Raw genomic sequence first — 15571 nt, forward strand, 5'->3', positions numbered from 1 at the left:
CCAGGAGCAGATATGTCCTCCTCTGAGGCTATTCTAGAGGGACACTATGATGTCTCTGAACCTTCAGGATGCTCCATGGCGGCCCAAAAGTCCTAGGAGCGTGGGGCTGCCAGTGTGTGCAAACCTCAGTGCAGGACAGGGCAGCCCAGAATGCCAGGAGCACCCAGAAAAGGAGAAGAGGAGCACAGGATTCAGGGCTGAGGGGGAGACTCCAGGTGGCAGAATGGGCACCTGGCTGGGCTAGGAGGGGACAGCAGGAAGGGACGGTGGGAGAGCTGCCAACATTGAGTGTTGCAAAATTGGGGAAGTATCTTGTGGTCTTTCCCAAAATAGAACCAATTCCTGCAATTGCCACATACTGCAAGATAAGAAGGGACAGGAGTCCTGGCCATTGACCAGCCATGGACTGGGGTTGATGCACAGGGACCCCCAAGCCAGGTCAGGCCCAGGACAGGCCTGAGGGGGTCTGGGCCAGGAGCCAGGGCTGACAATGAGGAGGGGTGCCCGGGTTCTCTCCTGTCCTTTCCTATCCTATCTCAACCCCCCACCATGTTCAGTTCTGGGGTCCTGTGGGAGCGGGCCCACCTCCTGTGCCCTGGTGTGTCCAGGCTGCAGGCAGTGGTGCTGCTGGGAATGTCACCTCCCCCACTCCTCCCTGCCATGCACTCAGGATGTCAACACTCCAGGGACATTGAGCAGGCTCTGCCCATCACTGCCAGGCTGAACAGGGCAGCAGACTCCAGTGTGGGACATCTCCCTGGGAGTGCTCTGCTGCATGGAGTCCTGCATGGGTGTCCTGGGTTGACTATATCATGCTTTTATCCCCAGTAGTCTTGATCTGTTCATGCTGAATAATAAGTTCTGCACCTTTAGGACTTGTTGCAGAGAGTGAAGGGGGCAGAGAAGAAGCAGCAGTTTGTTTTCAGACACTGCACTCACTCCTCCACATTCCTGCTCCTGGGCTGTGCTGTCTGCGGTTGGACAGACAGCGGGACAGAGCTCTCCTTTGTTTTAGTTAGTTTAGCTAGCTGAGGCAAAGAAGTTCCCTGGCCTGTGGGGTTTTTTCCCTTTCTCTGGACCTGTTCAAAGCTGCTCTAGCCTGAACACCAGCAGAGCACCGGCAGCTCACACCTGGGGCCCACCGGGCCGGGCCTGGGCTGCGGCATTTCCAGCGCCTGAGGGGCTGATCAGAGACTGAGTGAGCTGAGCTGCAACCTGGAGAGGGGACTTTCTCAGTTTGTCATCTCTTTTGGAGTAGCAAGGGGTTTTATTGTTTAACATTGTTTAGGTTTTATTGTTTAATAAACTGAGTTATTTCCACTTTTCTCCAAGGCTGTATTTCCTCCCAAACCGGTTGGGGGGAGGGACCAATTGAATCTGCTTTCCTAGAGGAGCCCCTCTGGGGGTTCTCTCCCATATTTGCCCTGAATCAGGACAATGGGTCATGAGGACAGAGATGGGACCAAATGCCACAAGGGGATCTGCATCCATGGGACTAAGCATTCATGGCCCATAGTGGAGCACAGATGGTGCTACCTTCATACCCATCACCCCATCCTGGAGTGGAGGCCATGGCAGGTCATTGGCTAGGACTCCTGTCCCTTCTTATCTTGCAGTATGTGGCAATTGGAGGAATTGGTTCTATTTTGGGAAAGGCCACGGTCTCCATCCCTAATATTGCAACCATCGGTGTTGGCAGCTCTCCCATTTTCCCCTCCTAGACCAGCCAGGTGCCCATTCTGCACCCTGGCTTCTCCCTCACAGACCTGAACCCACTGCTCCTCTTCTCCATTGCATGGTCCCCAGAGGCACAGAGAGGATTTGGTAAATATTCATATCCCAAGGAGAATGAGCTGCGGAGCCATCAGAGTCTGCTGAGGCCCTGTCACCCCCAAACATTCTTTCATGCTCCCTATGAGCAGCTGGGGGGGCGGTGGGGGGAGAAAGAGAGCAAAGCATGCCCTGTGTCCCTGTGTCCCCAGAGCCCTGTGATGTGCCTGCACCTCCAGGAAGCTCCACAGGTGCCCTGATGTGGCCAAGGCTCTGTCTGGCACCTGCACGGGGCCAGCTGCACCCACACTCCTTGGTGCAGCAATGGGCCCCATGGCAGGGCACAAAGAGATGCCAGGACACAAGGAAAGGGACAAGAGGGGTGACCAGGACAGGTGGGGAAAGGGTGGGCAAAGGGTGCGTGGCAGGGCTGGGACACAGAGGGACAGAGGGAGAGCTGCCAGCACCAAGGTTGCAAAAGGAACCAGGCACCCCACAGCCTTTCCACACACAGAAACACTGTCCCTGATTGCCATGCACCACAGGGACATGGAGGGAGAGGCAATGCTGTCTGGTGCCCTGGCTGTGGCTTTTGCTCTCCCAGAATAGCAACAATGTCAGGGAACCCATGTCCACAATCCCCTGGGGGCAGCAATGGCACTGTGCTGCTGCCACAGCAGTTACACATCATGGAGTCAGGTCCCTGTGCCTGTCCACATCCCTGCTGGATGCAGGGGAGCTTGGGGCCATTGGATGTCTCTGGGCACCCAAATCTCTGGTCACCAGCAGGCTCCATTGTCCCCAGACACCCAGTGGGACAATGTTCCAGTGAATTTCCAGTGTGTTCCAGATTTCCCTGTGTGTGCTAAAGGAGTTTCTCAATGTCCCCGCAGTGTTCACGTCCTGAGCGCATGGCAGCAGGAACGAGGGGAGGTGACTGTCCCCTGCAGCCTTCCCACACTGGGCACAGGAGCTGGAGCCACAGGCAGAGGGCCCCAGGACTGAACGTGTTGGGGCACTGAGATAACACAGGGCAGGATGGGAGAGACCCTGGGCACCTCTCCTCCTGGCTGCCCACCACCCCGTAGCTCCTGGCATGGGGAGGCAGCAGGACCCCCGGCCAGCTCGGGTGAAGGCCACGGGGAGGCTGGGCCAGGAAAGATTGCACAGAGCCAGGGACACAGCAGGGCCGAGCCCCGGCTGGGCTGGAGCCAAGCCCGACCCCAAGGGCATCCAGCCCAAGCAGGGCTGGCAGGGGAGGACAGCAGGGCAGGGCCGTGCCCCAGCACTGCATAAAAAGCCCCCGCAGGGCCAGGGAGCAGTGAGCCTGTGAGAAGAGCCCAGAGCAGCAGTGCCAGAGCTGTAGGAGAAGGGCCATGGAGCAGTACTTCTCAGCCACGCAGAAGATGGAGCAGGAGGTGATGTTCCCCAGCCTGCTGCGAGGGGTCTTCCCGCAGGAGGAGGGGGCAGCCCCGGCTGCCGAGAGCCGCACGGACCTCTACGAGCGCTACCAGCTCCTCAAGGCCATCAAGCCCATGGTGGAGAAAGGCCTGGCCTCTGGGGGCGACCAGAGCCCCAGCGGTGCCGACACCGACGGCGACGCATCCTTGGACGGCAACGGGGCCGAGGATGCCCAGCTGGAGGAGCGCCTGTCCCAGCACCTGACTGGCCTGCAGCAGGTCCTCACCCACCTCACCAGGGACACCAACGCCCTGACCCGCAGGTACAGCCAGATCCTGGAGCAGATCAACCTCAGCGAGGGACAGCCCAGCTGGTGACCCTGTCCTGGCCACCAGGTAAGACCTGGGGACATGCACAGTCCAGGGGCAGCAAGACAGTGGGTGGCCTCCCTCTTGGGAGAGGTGCCCAGCAGTGAAGGGGTGGGGATGTGCTGGGAAGGGCCTGGGAATGGGGGCTGTCCCCTCAGCTGGGGGTGGATATCCCTCTCCATGCTGGAGGAGGGAGCCTGGCCCATTGCTCTGTGCGGAGACTGCAGGGCTTCAGGGTCTGTGGACTCAGGGTTGATGGTCCTTGTGTCCCCCTGGGATGATCCTTGGAGTTAAGGAATGCTGCTGTTGCAGGACAGGTGCTGGTGTCAGGAAGCACAAGACATCCCCGTGGCTGACCACTGCAGGCTCTCCCCAGTCCCGCTGGCATTCCCCGCTCCGTGGCAGCTGATGGGATCTCCCGGCACCGGCACCGGAGATGGCTGTGAGCACTGCAGGACCAGATGGTGCCTTATCCTCATAGGAAGAAGCATCTGGCTGTGCTGCCAAGGCCATTGGAAGGGCTGCAGGCTCGTGGCCTCCTCTTTATTTTCAAAGAGTGGCACCAAGTTGGGAGTGTTGTGATGTGACCATGACCTCTCTACGGTCCCTGGAGATTGCCAAGCCCTTTTCCAGCTGGTACCTGGACTCCAAGGGCTTTTTCCCCCTGTTTTTGCTAATAAAAGAATCCCTGGGAAGCCAGTGTTGTCAGTGTGCTGCTTTCACTCATGGAGTGCCCCAGGGACAATGGCAGGGGGACACTGGCTCTGCCGGGTGGGATCTTTCCAGGGCCATGCTGGGGATATGGGAAAGGAACAAAGAATCCCAAAGTTGTGGAATTGGTTGCATTGGAAAGCATCTTCAGAGACCACCTAGTGCAATGCCCTGCTGTGTGCTGGGACATCTTGCACTAGACCAGGTGGCTCAGGACTGTGTTGAACCTCAGACCTGTGCAAACTCACTGGGCAACCTGTTCCTTTGTGTCACCAGCCTCAGGCTGAAATGTTTCTTCCTTTTGTTGACAGCACCATGGTCAAAATTAGGTTAGAAACTGTTATAAAATAGTTCATAATTCTCCAGCACTTACTTTAAACCGTTTGGTTATTATATTGTAAGAGTGGAAAAAAGGTTAGTTATAAGACATTCGGTACTCAGTGCACCATATTACACCTCAGTAACGCGCACCACTACCTAAGCAAAACGAGCTAGCCCGGACAGAACTGCAAATGGCCAATGAAGTGCCTTAGCCTTCATGCAAATGAAGGATCCCAACAGAAAACCATTCAGAGGATCAAAAATAAATTTTAAAAAAAGGGTCATCTGAGCCAATGAATCTGTGGTGCTCTACCTGGACATCGGGAACATCGCTTTGAAGAAAGGAAGTAGATCCAGTGCCGGCACTGAGGCATTGTCTACTGGAACGCTCCTGCTCAACGCACAGGCCCCCTAAGCTTTGGACCTTATTAGAATAAATGCTGAAATCACTTTAGCGCAAGGAGTGTGTTCCTATTTTTAACAGCACAACAAAAGCTGATGCCTGTGCACAACTAAGTGTGAATCTTTCCAACACTCTGCCCAGTCATGCAACAGTGAGGGGCAGCAGAGTTGTACGTCTCACCACCTCTGGAAAGTAGCCTCCCTCAAGTCCATAGCTCCATGTCCAGACATCCCAGTTTTGGGATACAATGGAGATTCTCATTAACTTGCTGACTGGCAGCTGCTTTCCTAGAAAAGCAGGACTCCTGGGTGCTGGTGCAGTGAGCTCCTTGAGTCTCTGTGGCCATAGAGCTGGTGTTTGGGCAACCTGTCCTCAACTCACCGTCCTCCTGGGGAACCAGGTCATGGCTCAGGGGAGGGGAAATGCCACCCTCATGTCCAAATGACTATGTATAATCCCCAGGGCCTCCTGCTGAGACATCTCCCATTACTCTGCATGTCCCAAACCCCTCAGAACTGTCCTTGTCCCCCCTTGATCCTGGCCATGGCCCTTTCAGAGAGGGCATTTCTGGGTCTGGCCTCAGCTGCCTCCTCCAGAGCCCCCAGTCCCCTCAGCAGTTCACACCCCCACAGCTGGCTGGAGACCCTGTCCCTGCTGCCCACGCTGGGGCAGGACAAGCCAAAGCCAGAGTGTCTCAGCAGCTGAGAGAAATGGCGTGATCAGGAGAGAGGAGATGGGAATCTCCAGTGTATCCCAAGGCTGGGTGTCTGGACATGGAGCTGGGATCTTGGGGAGGCTGCTGCCTAGAGGGGCTGAGACCTACAGCTCTGCTGCCCCTCACTGTTGCATGACTGGGCCCAATGTTCAGCAGACCCACATTTTTTGGGCACAGAAATCAGGAAAGAGCTGCTGCTGTCAACAAAAGGAAGAAATATTTCAGCCTGAGGCTGGTGACACAAAGGAACAGGTTGCCCAATGAGTTTGCACAGGCCCTGAGGTTCAACACAGTCCTGAGCCACCTGGTCTTGTGCAAGATGTCCCAGCACACAGCAGGGCATTGCACTAGGTGGTTTCTGAAGATCCCTTCCAATGCAACCAATCTCACAACTTTTGGATTCTTTGTCCCATTCACATTCCCCAGCATGGCCCAGGAAAGATCCCACCCTGCAGAGCCAGTGTCCCCCTGCCATTGTCCCTGGGGCACTCCATGAGTGAAAGCAGCACACTGACAACACTGGCTTCCCAGGGATTCTTTTATTAGCAAAAACAGTGGGAATGCCCTTGGAGTTCAGGTACCAGCTGGAAAAGGGCTTGGCAATCTCCAGGGACTGTAGAGAGGTCATGGTCACATCACAACACTCCCAACTTGGTGCCACTCTTTGAAAATAAAGAGGAGGCCATGAGCCTGCAGCCCTTCCAATGGCCTGGCCAGCACAGCCGGATGCTTCTTCCTATGAGGATAAGGCACCATCTGGTCCTGCAGTGCTCACAGCCATCTCCGGTGCCGGTGCCGGGAGATCCCATCAGCTGCCACGGAGCGGGGAATGCCAGCGGGACTGGGGAGAGCCTGCAGTGGTCAGCCACGGGGACGTCTTGTGCTTCCTGACACCAGCACCTGTCCTGCAACAGCAGCATTCCTTAACTCCAAGGATCATCCCAGGGGGACACAAGGACCATCAACCCTGAGTCCACAGACCCTGAAGCCCTGCAGTCTCCGCACAGAGCAATGGGCCAGGCTCCCTCCTCCAGCATGGAGAGGGATATCCACCCCCAGCTGAGGGTACAGCCCCCATTCCCAGGCCCTTCCCAGCACATCCCCACCCCTTCACTGCTGGGCACCTCTCCCAAGAGGGAGGCCACCCACTGTCTTGCTGCCCCGGGACTGTGCATGTCCCCAGGTCTTACCTGGTGGCCAGGACAGGGTCACCAGCTGGGCTGCCCCTCGCTGAGGTTGATCTGCTCCAGGATCTGGCTGTACCTGCGGGTCAGGGCGTTGGTGTCCCTGGTGAGGTGGGTGAGGACCTGCTGCAGGCCAGTCAGGTGCTGGGACAGGCGCTCCTCCAGCTGGGCATCCTCGGCCCCGTTGCCGTCCAAGGATGCGTCGCCGTCGGTGTCGGCACCGCTGGGGCTCTGGTCACCCCCAGAGGCCAGGCCTTTCTCCACCATGGGCTTGATGGCCTTGAGGAGCTGGTAGCGCTCGTAGAGGTCCGTGCGGCTCTCGGCAGCCGGGGCTGCCCCCTCCTCCTGCGGGAAGACCCCTCGCAGCAGGCTGGGGAACATCACCTCCTGCTCCATCTTCTGCGTGGCTGAGAAGTACTGCTCCATGGCCCTTCTCCTACAGCTCTGGCACTGCTGCTCTGGGCTCTTCTCACAGGCTCACTGCTCCCTGGCCCTGCGGGGGCTTTTTATGCAGTGCTGGGGCACGGCCCTGCCCTGCTGTCCTCCCCTGCCAGCCCTGCTTGGGCTGGATGCCCTTGGGGTCGGGCTTGGCTCCAGCCCAGCCGGGGCTCGGCCCTGCTGTGTCCCTGGCTCTGTGCAATCTTTCCTGGCCCAGCCTCCCCGTGGCCTTCACCCGAGCTGGCCGGGGGTCCTGCTGCCTCCCCATGCCAGGAGCTACGGGGTGGTGGGCAGCCAGGAGGAGAGGTGCCAGGGTCTCTCCCATCCTGCCCTGTGTTTTCTCAGTGCCCCAACACGTTCAGTCCTGGGGCCCTCTGCCTGTGGCTCCAGCTCCTGTGCCCAGTGTGGGAAGGCTGCAGGGGACAGTCACCTCCCCTCGTTCCTGCTGCCATACACTCAGGACGTGAACACTGCGGGGACATTGAGCAACTCCTTTAGCACACACAGGGAAATCTGGAACACACTGGAAATTCACTGGAACATTGTCCCACTGGGTGTCTGGGGACAATGGAGCCTGCTGCTGGTGACCAGAGATTTGGGTGCCTAGAGACATCCAATGGCCCCAAGCTCCCCCTGCATCCAGCAGGGATGTGGACAGGGACAGGGACCTGACTCCATGATGTGTAACTGCTGTGGCAGCAGCACAGTGCCATTGCTGCCCCCAGGGGATTGTGGACATGGGTTCCCTGCCATTGTTGCTATTCTGAGACCGCAAAAGCCACAGCCAGGGCACCAGACAGCATTGCCTGGCTCTCCATGTCCCTGTGGCACGTGGAAATCAGGGACAGTGTTTCTGTGTGTGGAAAGGCTGTGGGGTGCCTGGTTCCTTTTGCAAACCTTGGTGCTGGCAGCTCTCCCTCTGTCCCTCTGCATGCTAGCACTGCCACGCACCCTTTGCCCACCCTTTCCCCACCTGTTCTGGTCACCCCTCTTGTCCCTTTCCTTGTGTCCTGGCATCTCTTTGTGCCCTGCCATGGGGCCCATTGCTGCACCAAGGAGTGTGGGTGCTGCTGGCCCCGTGCAGGTGCCAGACAGAGCCTTGGCCACATCAGGGCACCTGTGGAGCTTCCTGGAGTTGCAGGCACATCACAGTGCTCTGGGCATATAGGGATACAGGGGATGCATTGCCCTCTTGCTCCCCTCACTGCTTGCCAACCTGCTCATAGGGAGCATGGCAGAATGGGGGCTCAGCCTCAGCCTCAGCCCAATCAGACTCTGATTGCTCCCCAGGTCATTCTTCTTGGGATATGAATATTTGCCAAATGCTCTCTGTTCCTTTGGGGACAACACTAGGGAGAGAAGCAGCAATGGGTTCAGGGCTGAGAGGGAGAGGCCAGGTGGCAGAATGGGCACCTGGCTGGGCTAGGAGGGGACAGCAGGAGGGGACAGTGGGTGAGCTGCCAACACTGAAAGTTGCACAAGGGAGGAAGTATCCTGTGCCCTTTCCTAAAATAGAACCAATTCCTCCAATTGCCACATACTGCAAGATAAGAAGGGACAGGAGTCCTGGCCATTGATAAGCCATGGTGTCCACTCCAGGATGGGGTATTGGGTGTGAAGGTGGCACCATCTCTTCTCCACAATTGGCCATGAAAGATCAGTCCTATGGTTGCAGTTCCCCTTGTGGCATTTGGTCCCATCTCTGTCCCCACTGCATGTCCTCATGACCCAGTGTCCTGATTCAGAGCAAATATGAGAGAGAACCCCAAAGGGGCTCCTCTAGGACAGCAGATTACATTGGTCCCTCTCCCAACCGGTTCGGGAGGTAATACTGCCTTAGAGAAAAGTGGAAAAAAAATATTAAATAAACAATAAAACCTAAACAATGTTAAAGAATAAAACCCCTTGCTGCTCCAAAAGAGATGACAAACTGAGAAAGTCCCCTCCCAGGTTGCAGTTCAGCTCACACAGTCTGTGATCAGTCCCTCAGGCGCTGGAAATGCCGCGGCCCAGGCCCGGCCCGGTGGGCCCCAGGTGTGAGCTGCCGGTGCTCTGCTGGTGTTCAGGCCAGAGCAGCTTTGAACAGGCCCAGAGAAAGGGAAAAAACCCCACAGGCCAGGGAACTTCTTTGCCTCAGCTAGCTAAACTAACTAAAACAAAGGAGAGCTCTGTCCCACTGTCTGTCCATCCACAGACAGCACAGCCCAGGAGCAGGAATGTAGAGGAGTGAGTGCAGTGTCTGAAAACAAACTGCTGCTTCTTCTCTGCCCCCTTCACTCTCTGCAACAAGTCCTAAAGGTGCAGAACTTATTATTCAGCATGAACAGATCAAAGCATGATATAGTCAACCCAGGACACCCATGCAGGATTCCATGCAGCAGAGCACTCCCAGGGAGATGTCCCACACTGGAGTCTGCTGCCGTGTTCAGCCTGGCAGTGATGGGCAGAGCCTGCTCAATGTCCCTGGAGTGTTCACATCCTGAGTGCATGGCAGGGAGGAGTGGGGGAGGTGACATTCCCAGCAGCACCACTGCCTGCAGCCTGGACACACCAGGGCACAGGAGGTGGGCCCACTCCCACAGGACCCCAGAACTGAACATGGTGGGGGGTTGAGATAGGATAGGAAAGGACAGGAGAGAACCTGGGCACCCCTCCTCATTGTCAGCCCTGGCTCCTGGCCCAGACTTCCTGAGGCCTGTCCTGTGCCTGACCTGGCTTGTGGGTCCCTGTGCATCAACCCCAGTCCATGGCTGGTCAACGGCCAGGACTCCTGTCCCTTCTTATCTTGCAGTATGTGGCAATTGCAGGAATTGGTTCTATTTTGGGAATGACCACTAGATACTTCCCCAATTTTGCAACCCTCAGTGTTGGCAGGTCTCCCACTGTCCCTTCCTGCTGTCCCCTCCTAGCCCAGCCAGGTGCCCATTCTGCCACCTGGAGTCTCCCCCTCAGCCCTGAACCCTGTGCTCCTCTTCTCCTTTTCTGGGTGCTCCTGGCATTCTGGGCTGCCCTGTGCTGCACTGAGGTTTGCGCATACTGGCAGCCCCACACTCCCAGGACTTCTGGGCTTCCATGGAGCATCCTGAAGGTTCAGAGACATCATAGTGTCCCTCTAGAATAGCCTCAGAGGAGGACACATCTGCCCCAGGGCTGGAGCTTCACTGTGGATATCAGGATTTGAGCCCTGCTGGCAGCTCAGCCCCATTCAACTGCTCTGTCACACCCTCTAGGTGGGAAGGGGGAGAGAATTGGGGAGGGTAAAAGAAAAGTCGTGAGTAGAAATGAAGACAGCTGCACAGGAAGAGCGAAAGCTGCACAAGTAAGCAAAGCAAAAGAAGGAATTCTTAGGCTCACCCCTTCCCATTGCCACTCAGGTGTTCTGTCCCCTGCAGGAGAGCAGGGCTCCACCACGTGTCATGGTGACCTGGCAAGATAACTGCTGTCACTCTGACTGTGCCCCTGTTCCTTCTCCTCCCAGCTCCATACGCTGAGCATGGTGCCACACTCCCCTCCCTTGGTGCCACAGAGGGATAAGACAGGAGGATGTGCCCGGGATGGTACAATGACATTGGGGACACATGTGGTGGCACGACCGGCACTCTGAGCTGAGGCTGGGGCTGGGCTGGACCTGCCAGGAGGGCCACAGTTCAGGGCTGAGGTTGCCCAAATCCGGGGGTCTGTGGCAGCAGAGGATATCAGTGCTCAGATCCTGAGCAGCCTCTCCAGGGCCCCAAACCAGGGCTGGTCACCCCAGTTCAGCACAGCCCAAACCCAGCCATGCTCAGCCCCCATGGTGGCAGTACTGTGCTCCAACAGCAGCAGTCTTTGTCCTCCTACTCCTGACATCCCTGCTGGCAGTGGCAGCTCCCCAGCTGTAGCCAGTGTCTCCCAGTGGGCTCTGAGAGATTTGGTGTCCCATGTTTGGCTAATGGGGTCCCCAAAGCATCAAGAGTATTTGGCAATGTCCCAAGGATAATGGGCTGGGAAGAAATTGAAGTATGACTAGCCTCTGTCACTCCCAAACAATCTACGAAGCACGCTCGGAGCAGCTTGGGAAGCAGTGGGAGGAACGGGAAGCTCTGCAGGAGCCCAGGTGCCCTGATGTGGCCAAGGCTCTGTCTGGCACCTGCACGGGGCCAGCAGCACCCACACTCCTTGGTGCAGCAATGGGCCCCATGGCAGGGCACAAAGAGATGCCAGGACACAAGGAAAGGGACAAGAGGGGGGGCCAGAACAGGTGGGGAAAGGGTGAGCAAAGAGTGCGTGGCAGGGCTGGGACACAGAGGGACAGAGGGAGAGCTGCCAGCACCAAGGTTTGCAAAAGGAACCAGGCACCCCACAGCCTTTCCACACACAGAAACACTGTCCCTGATTTCCATGCACCACAGGGACATGGAGGGAGAGGCAATGCTGTCTGGTGCCCTGGCTGTGGCTTTTGCGGTCTCAGAATAGCAACAATGGCAGGGAACCCATGTCCACAATCCCCTGGGGGCAGCAATGGCACTGTGCTGCTGCCACAGCAGTTACACATCATGGAGTCAGGTCCCTGTGCCTGTCCACATCCCTGCTGGGTGCAGGGGAGCTTGGGGCCATTGGATGTTTCTGGGCACCCAAATCTCTGGTCACCAGCAGGCTCCATTGTCCCCAGACACCCAGTGGGACAATGTTCCAGTGAATTTCCAGTGTGTTCCAGATTTCCCTGTGTGTGCTAAAGGAGTTGCTCAATGTCCCCGCAGTGTTCACGTCCTGAGCGCATGGCAGCAGGAACGAGGGGAGGTGACTGTCCCCTGCAGCCTTCCCACACTGGGCACAGGAGCTGGAGCCACAGGCAGAGGGCCCCAGGACTGAACGTGTTGGGACACTGAGATAACACAGGGCAGGATGGGAGAGACCCTGGGCGCCTCTCCTCCTGGCTGCCCACCACCCCGTAGCTCCTGGCATGGGGAGGCAGCAGGACCCCCGGCCAGCTCGGGTGAAGGCCACGGGGAGGCTGGGCCAGGAAAGATTGCACAGAGCCAGGGACACAGCAGGGCCGAGCCCCGGCTGGGCTGGAGCCAAGCCCGACCCCAAGGGCATCCAGCCCAAGCAGGGCTGGCAGGGGAGGACAGCAGGGCAGGGCCGTGCCCCAGCACTGCATAAAAAGCCCCCGCAGGGCCAGGGAGCAGTGAGCCTGTGAGAAGAGCCCAGAGCAGCAGTGCCAGAGCTGTAGGAGAAGGGCCATGGAGCAGTACTTCTCAGCCACGCAGAAGATGGAGCAGGAGGTGATGTTCCCCAGCCTGCTGCGAGGGGTCTTCCCGCAGGAGGAGGGGGCAGCCCCGGCTGCCGAGAGCCGCACGGACCTCTACGAGCGCTACCAGCTCCTCAAGGCCATCAAGCCCATGGTGGAGAAAGGCCTGGCCTCTGGGGGTGACCAGAGCCACAGCAGTGCCGACACCGACGGCGACGCATCCTTGGACGGCAACGGGGCCGAGGATGCCCAGCTGGAGGAGCGCCTGTCCCAGCACCTGACTGGCCTGCAGCAGGTCCTCACCCACCTCACCAGGGACACCAACGCCCTGACCCGCAGGTACAGCCAGATCCTGGAGCAGATCAACCTCAGCGAGGGGCAGCCCAGCTGGTGACCCTGTCCTGGCCACCAGGTAAGACCTGGGGACATGCACAGTCCAGGGGCAGCAAGACAGTGGGTGGCCTCCCTCTTGGGAGAGGTGCCCAGCAGTGAAGGGGTGGGGATGTGCTGGGAAGGGCCTGGGAATGGGGGCTGTACCCTCAGCTGGGGGTGGATATCCCTCTCCATGCTGGAGGAGGGAGCCTGGCCCATTGCTCTGTGCGGAGACTGCAGGGCTTCAGGGTCTGTGGACTCAGGGTTGATGGTCCTTGTGTCCCCCTGGGATGATCCTTGGAGTTAAGGAATGCTGCTGTTGCAGGACAGGTGCTGGTGTCAGGAAGCACAAGACGTCCCCGTGGCTGACCACTGCAGGCTCTCCCCAGTCCCGCTGGCATTCCCCGCTCCGTGGCAGCTGATGGGATCTCCCGGCACCGGCACCGGAGATGGCTGTGAGCACTGCAGGACCAGATGGTGCCTTATCCTCATAGGAAGAAGCATCCGGCTGTGCTGCCAAGGCCATTGGAAGGGCTGCAGGCTCGTGGCCTCCTCTTTATTTTCAAAGAGTGGCACCAAATTGGGAGTGTTGTGTTGTGGCCCTGACCTCCAACAGTCCCTGGAGATTGCCAAGCCCTTTTCCAGGTGGTACCTGGACTCCAAGGGCTTTTCCCACTGTTTTTGCTAATAAAAGAATCCCTGGGAAGCCAGTGTTGACAGTGTGCTGCTTTCACTCATGGAGTGCCTCAGGGACAATGGCAGGGGGACACTGGCTCTGCAGGGTGGGATCTTTCCAGGGCCATGCTGGGGATATGGGAAAGGGACAAAGAATCCCAAAGTTGTGGGATTGTTTGGGTTGGAAGGGATCTTCAGAGACCACCTAGTGCAATGCTCTGCTGTGTGCTGGGACATGGTGCACAAGACCAGGTGGCTCAGGACTGTGTTGAACCTCAGACCTGTGCAAACTCACTGGGCAACCTGTTCCTTTGTGTCACCAGCCTCAGGCTGAAACATTTCTTCCTTTTGTTGACAGCAACACCACAAAAGCTGATGCCTGATTTCTGTGCCCAAAAAATGGGTGTCTGCCCAGCACTCAGTGCAGTCATGCAACAGTGAGGGGCAGCAGAGCTGTAGGTCTCAGCCCCTCTAGGCAGCAGCCTCCCCAAGATCCCAGCTCCATGTCCAGACACCCCAGCCCTGGGATACACTGGAGATTCCCATCTCCTCTCTCCTGATCACGCCATTCCTCTCAGCTGCTGAGACCACTGTGGCTTTGGCTTGTCCTGCCCCAGCGTGGGCAGCAGGGACAGGGTCTCCAGCCAGCTGTGGGGGTGTGAACTGCTGAGGGCACTGGGGGCTCTGGAGGAGGCAGCTGAGGCCAGACCCAGAAGTGCCCTCTCTGAAAGGGCCATGGCCAGGATCAAGGGAGCACAAGGACAGTTCTGAGGGGTTTGGGACATGCAGAGTAATGGGAGATGTCTCAGCAGGAGGCCCTGGGGATTATACATAGTCATTTGGACATGAGGGTGGCATTTCCCCTCTCCTGAGCCATGGCCTGGCTCCCCAGGAGGACGGTGAGTTGAGGACAGGTTGCCCAAACACCAGCTCTGTGGCCACAGAGACTCAACGAGCTCACTGCACCAGCACCCAGGAGTCCTGCTTTTCTAGGAAAGCAGCTGCCACTCAGCAAGTTCCCCAAATGCGGGCAAATAGAATTCCCTCCAGACAGAGGGAGGATTTCAGAGCTCATCTGCTCTCTGTCTCTCCTCAGTCTGGGCAATGTTGCAGTCTTGTGATATCCAGAGGAAACGGAGCATGAGGGGCATACTGGGAGAGTCCTCGGCCAGCCCCACTGCAATGGCACCTCTGGCTGGGACATGATGGAGCTGTGCCTTTGGAGCTCCCTGGTCTCCATGCTGATTGCTGAGACAGGTGTTGAACCATAAGGAATGGATGGAGACTGGTTCCTGCTGAGGAGAGGACCATGGAGGGGGCAATGTCCCTCTGGTGGTTTATCTGGCTGTTGCTCAAGGGTGGGATCTGTGTTCCCTGGAGAACACTGCTGGCTGTGCTGGTTTAGGCAGCTGTGGAGTTAATTGTCTTTTCTCTTTTCCGTATTGCCACTCTGGTGTAGGGACTGCAGCACGTGGAAACGTGGGAGGAGATACTGTTGGGATAATTGATCTCAACCAACCCACGGGACATTTCAGACTATAACACATCAGTATATAAAGTGTGGGGCAGAAGTGAGCCACACTTGGAATGATGGCCTTTGTCTTCTGAGGTCAGCATTACCTGTGATGGACCCTGCAGTCCTGGGGATTGCTGAACACCCACCTGCCCATGGGAAGTGATGAATTAATTCCTTGCTTTGCTCTGTTTGCATGCATGGCTTTTGCTTTCCCTATTACATTGGTTTTATTTCAGCCCACATCTTTTCTCGTTCTTGCCCTTGATTGTCTCTCTGATCCTGCTGGTGGGGCAGTGAGTGAGTGGCTGTGTGGGCCTTGGTGGGTGGCTGGGGTCAAAGCTCGCTGGTGTCACAGTGAGGGACACTTGCAGTCCCCTGCAGCCATGGCTTTGGGCTTGGGCAGCGCTCAGCAGCCGGAGAGGCTCTGGTGCCCCAGGGCAGTGTCACAGCAGGACACGGGGTGAAGGTCC

General features: G+C 57.6%; 3 protein-coding genes across 6 annotated transcripts; 2 read left to right on the forward strand and 1 right to left on the reverse strand.

Annotated features, from left to right (window-relative positions):
- Positions 1-3076: 3076 nt before the first annotated feature.
- Positions 3077-4234, forward strand: LOC134415145 (thyroid hormone-inducible hepatic protein-like). 2 transcript variants are annotated; one of them, XM_063150446.1, is made up of 2 exons: positions 3077-3566; positions 3852-4234. In XM_063150446.1, exon 1 carries the CDS (start codon positions 3147-3149, stop codon positions 3546-3548), a length of 402 nt encoding a protein of 133 aa, XP_063006516.1. In that variant the 5' UTR covers positions 3077-3146; the 3' UTR covers positions 3549-3566; positions 3852-4234. The 2 variants fall into 2 exon arrangements, with proteins under 2 accessions (XP_063006516.1, XP_063006517.1); XM_063150447.1 differs by having other exon boundaries at positions 3857-4234.
- Positions 4235-6213: 1979 nt separating this feature from the next.
- Positions 6214-7370, reverse strand: LOC134415146 (thyroid hormone-inducible hepatic protein-like). 2 transcript variants are annotated; one of them, XM_063150450.1, is made up of 2 exons: positions 6880-7370; positions 6214-6589 (listed from the first exon to the last, which is right to left on the reverse strand). In XM_063150450.1, the coding sequence occupies exon 1, from the start codon at positions 7297-7299 to the stop codon at positions 6898-6900; it is 402 nt and encodes a 133-aa protein (XP_063006520.1). In that variant the 5' UTR covers positions 7300-7370; the 3' UTR covers positions 6214-6589; positions 6880-6897. The 2 variants fall into 2 exon arrangements, with proteins under 2 accessions (XP_063006520.1, XP_063006519.1); XM_063150449.1 differs by having other exon boundaries at positions 6214-6594; positions 6880-7369.
- A 5089-nt stretch (positions 7371-12459) lies between these two features.
- Positions 12460-13616, forward strand: LOC134415147 (thyroid hormone-inducible hepatic protein-like). 2 transcript variants are annotated; one of them, XM_063150452.1, is made up of 2 exons: positions 12460-12950; positions 13241-13616. In XM_063150452.1, exon 1 carries the CDS (start codon positions 12531-12533, stop codon positions 12930-12932), a length of 402 nt encoding a protein of 133 aa, XP_063006522.1. In that variant the 5' UTR covers positions 12460-12530; the 3' UTR covers positions 12933-12950; positions 13241-13616. The 2 variants fall into 2 exon arrangements, with proteins under 2 accessions (XP_063006522.1, XP_063006521.1); XM_063150451.1 differs by having other exon boundaries at positions 12461-12950; positions 13236-13616.
- The last annotated feature ends 1955 nt before the right edge of the window (positions 13617-15571 follow it).

This window comes from Melospiza melodia, chromosome 2, assembly GCF_035770615.1.
Source record: "Melospiza melodia melodia isolate bMelMel2 chromosome 2, bMelMel2.pri, whole genome shotgun sequence".
Classification (NCBI taxonomy): domain Eukaryota; kingdom Metazoa; phylum Chordata; class Aves; order Passeriformes; family Passerellidae; genus Melospiza; species Melospiza melodia.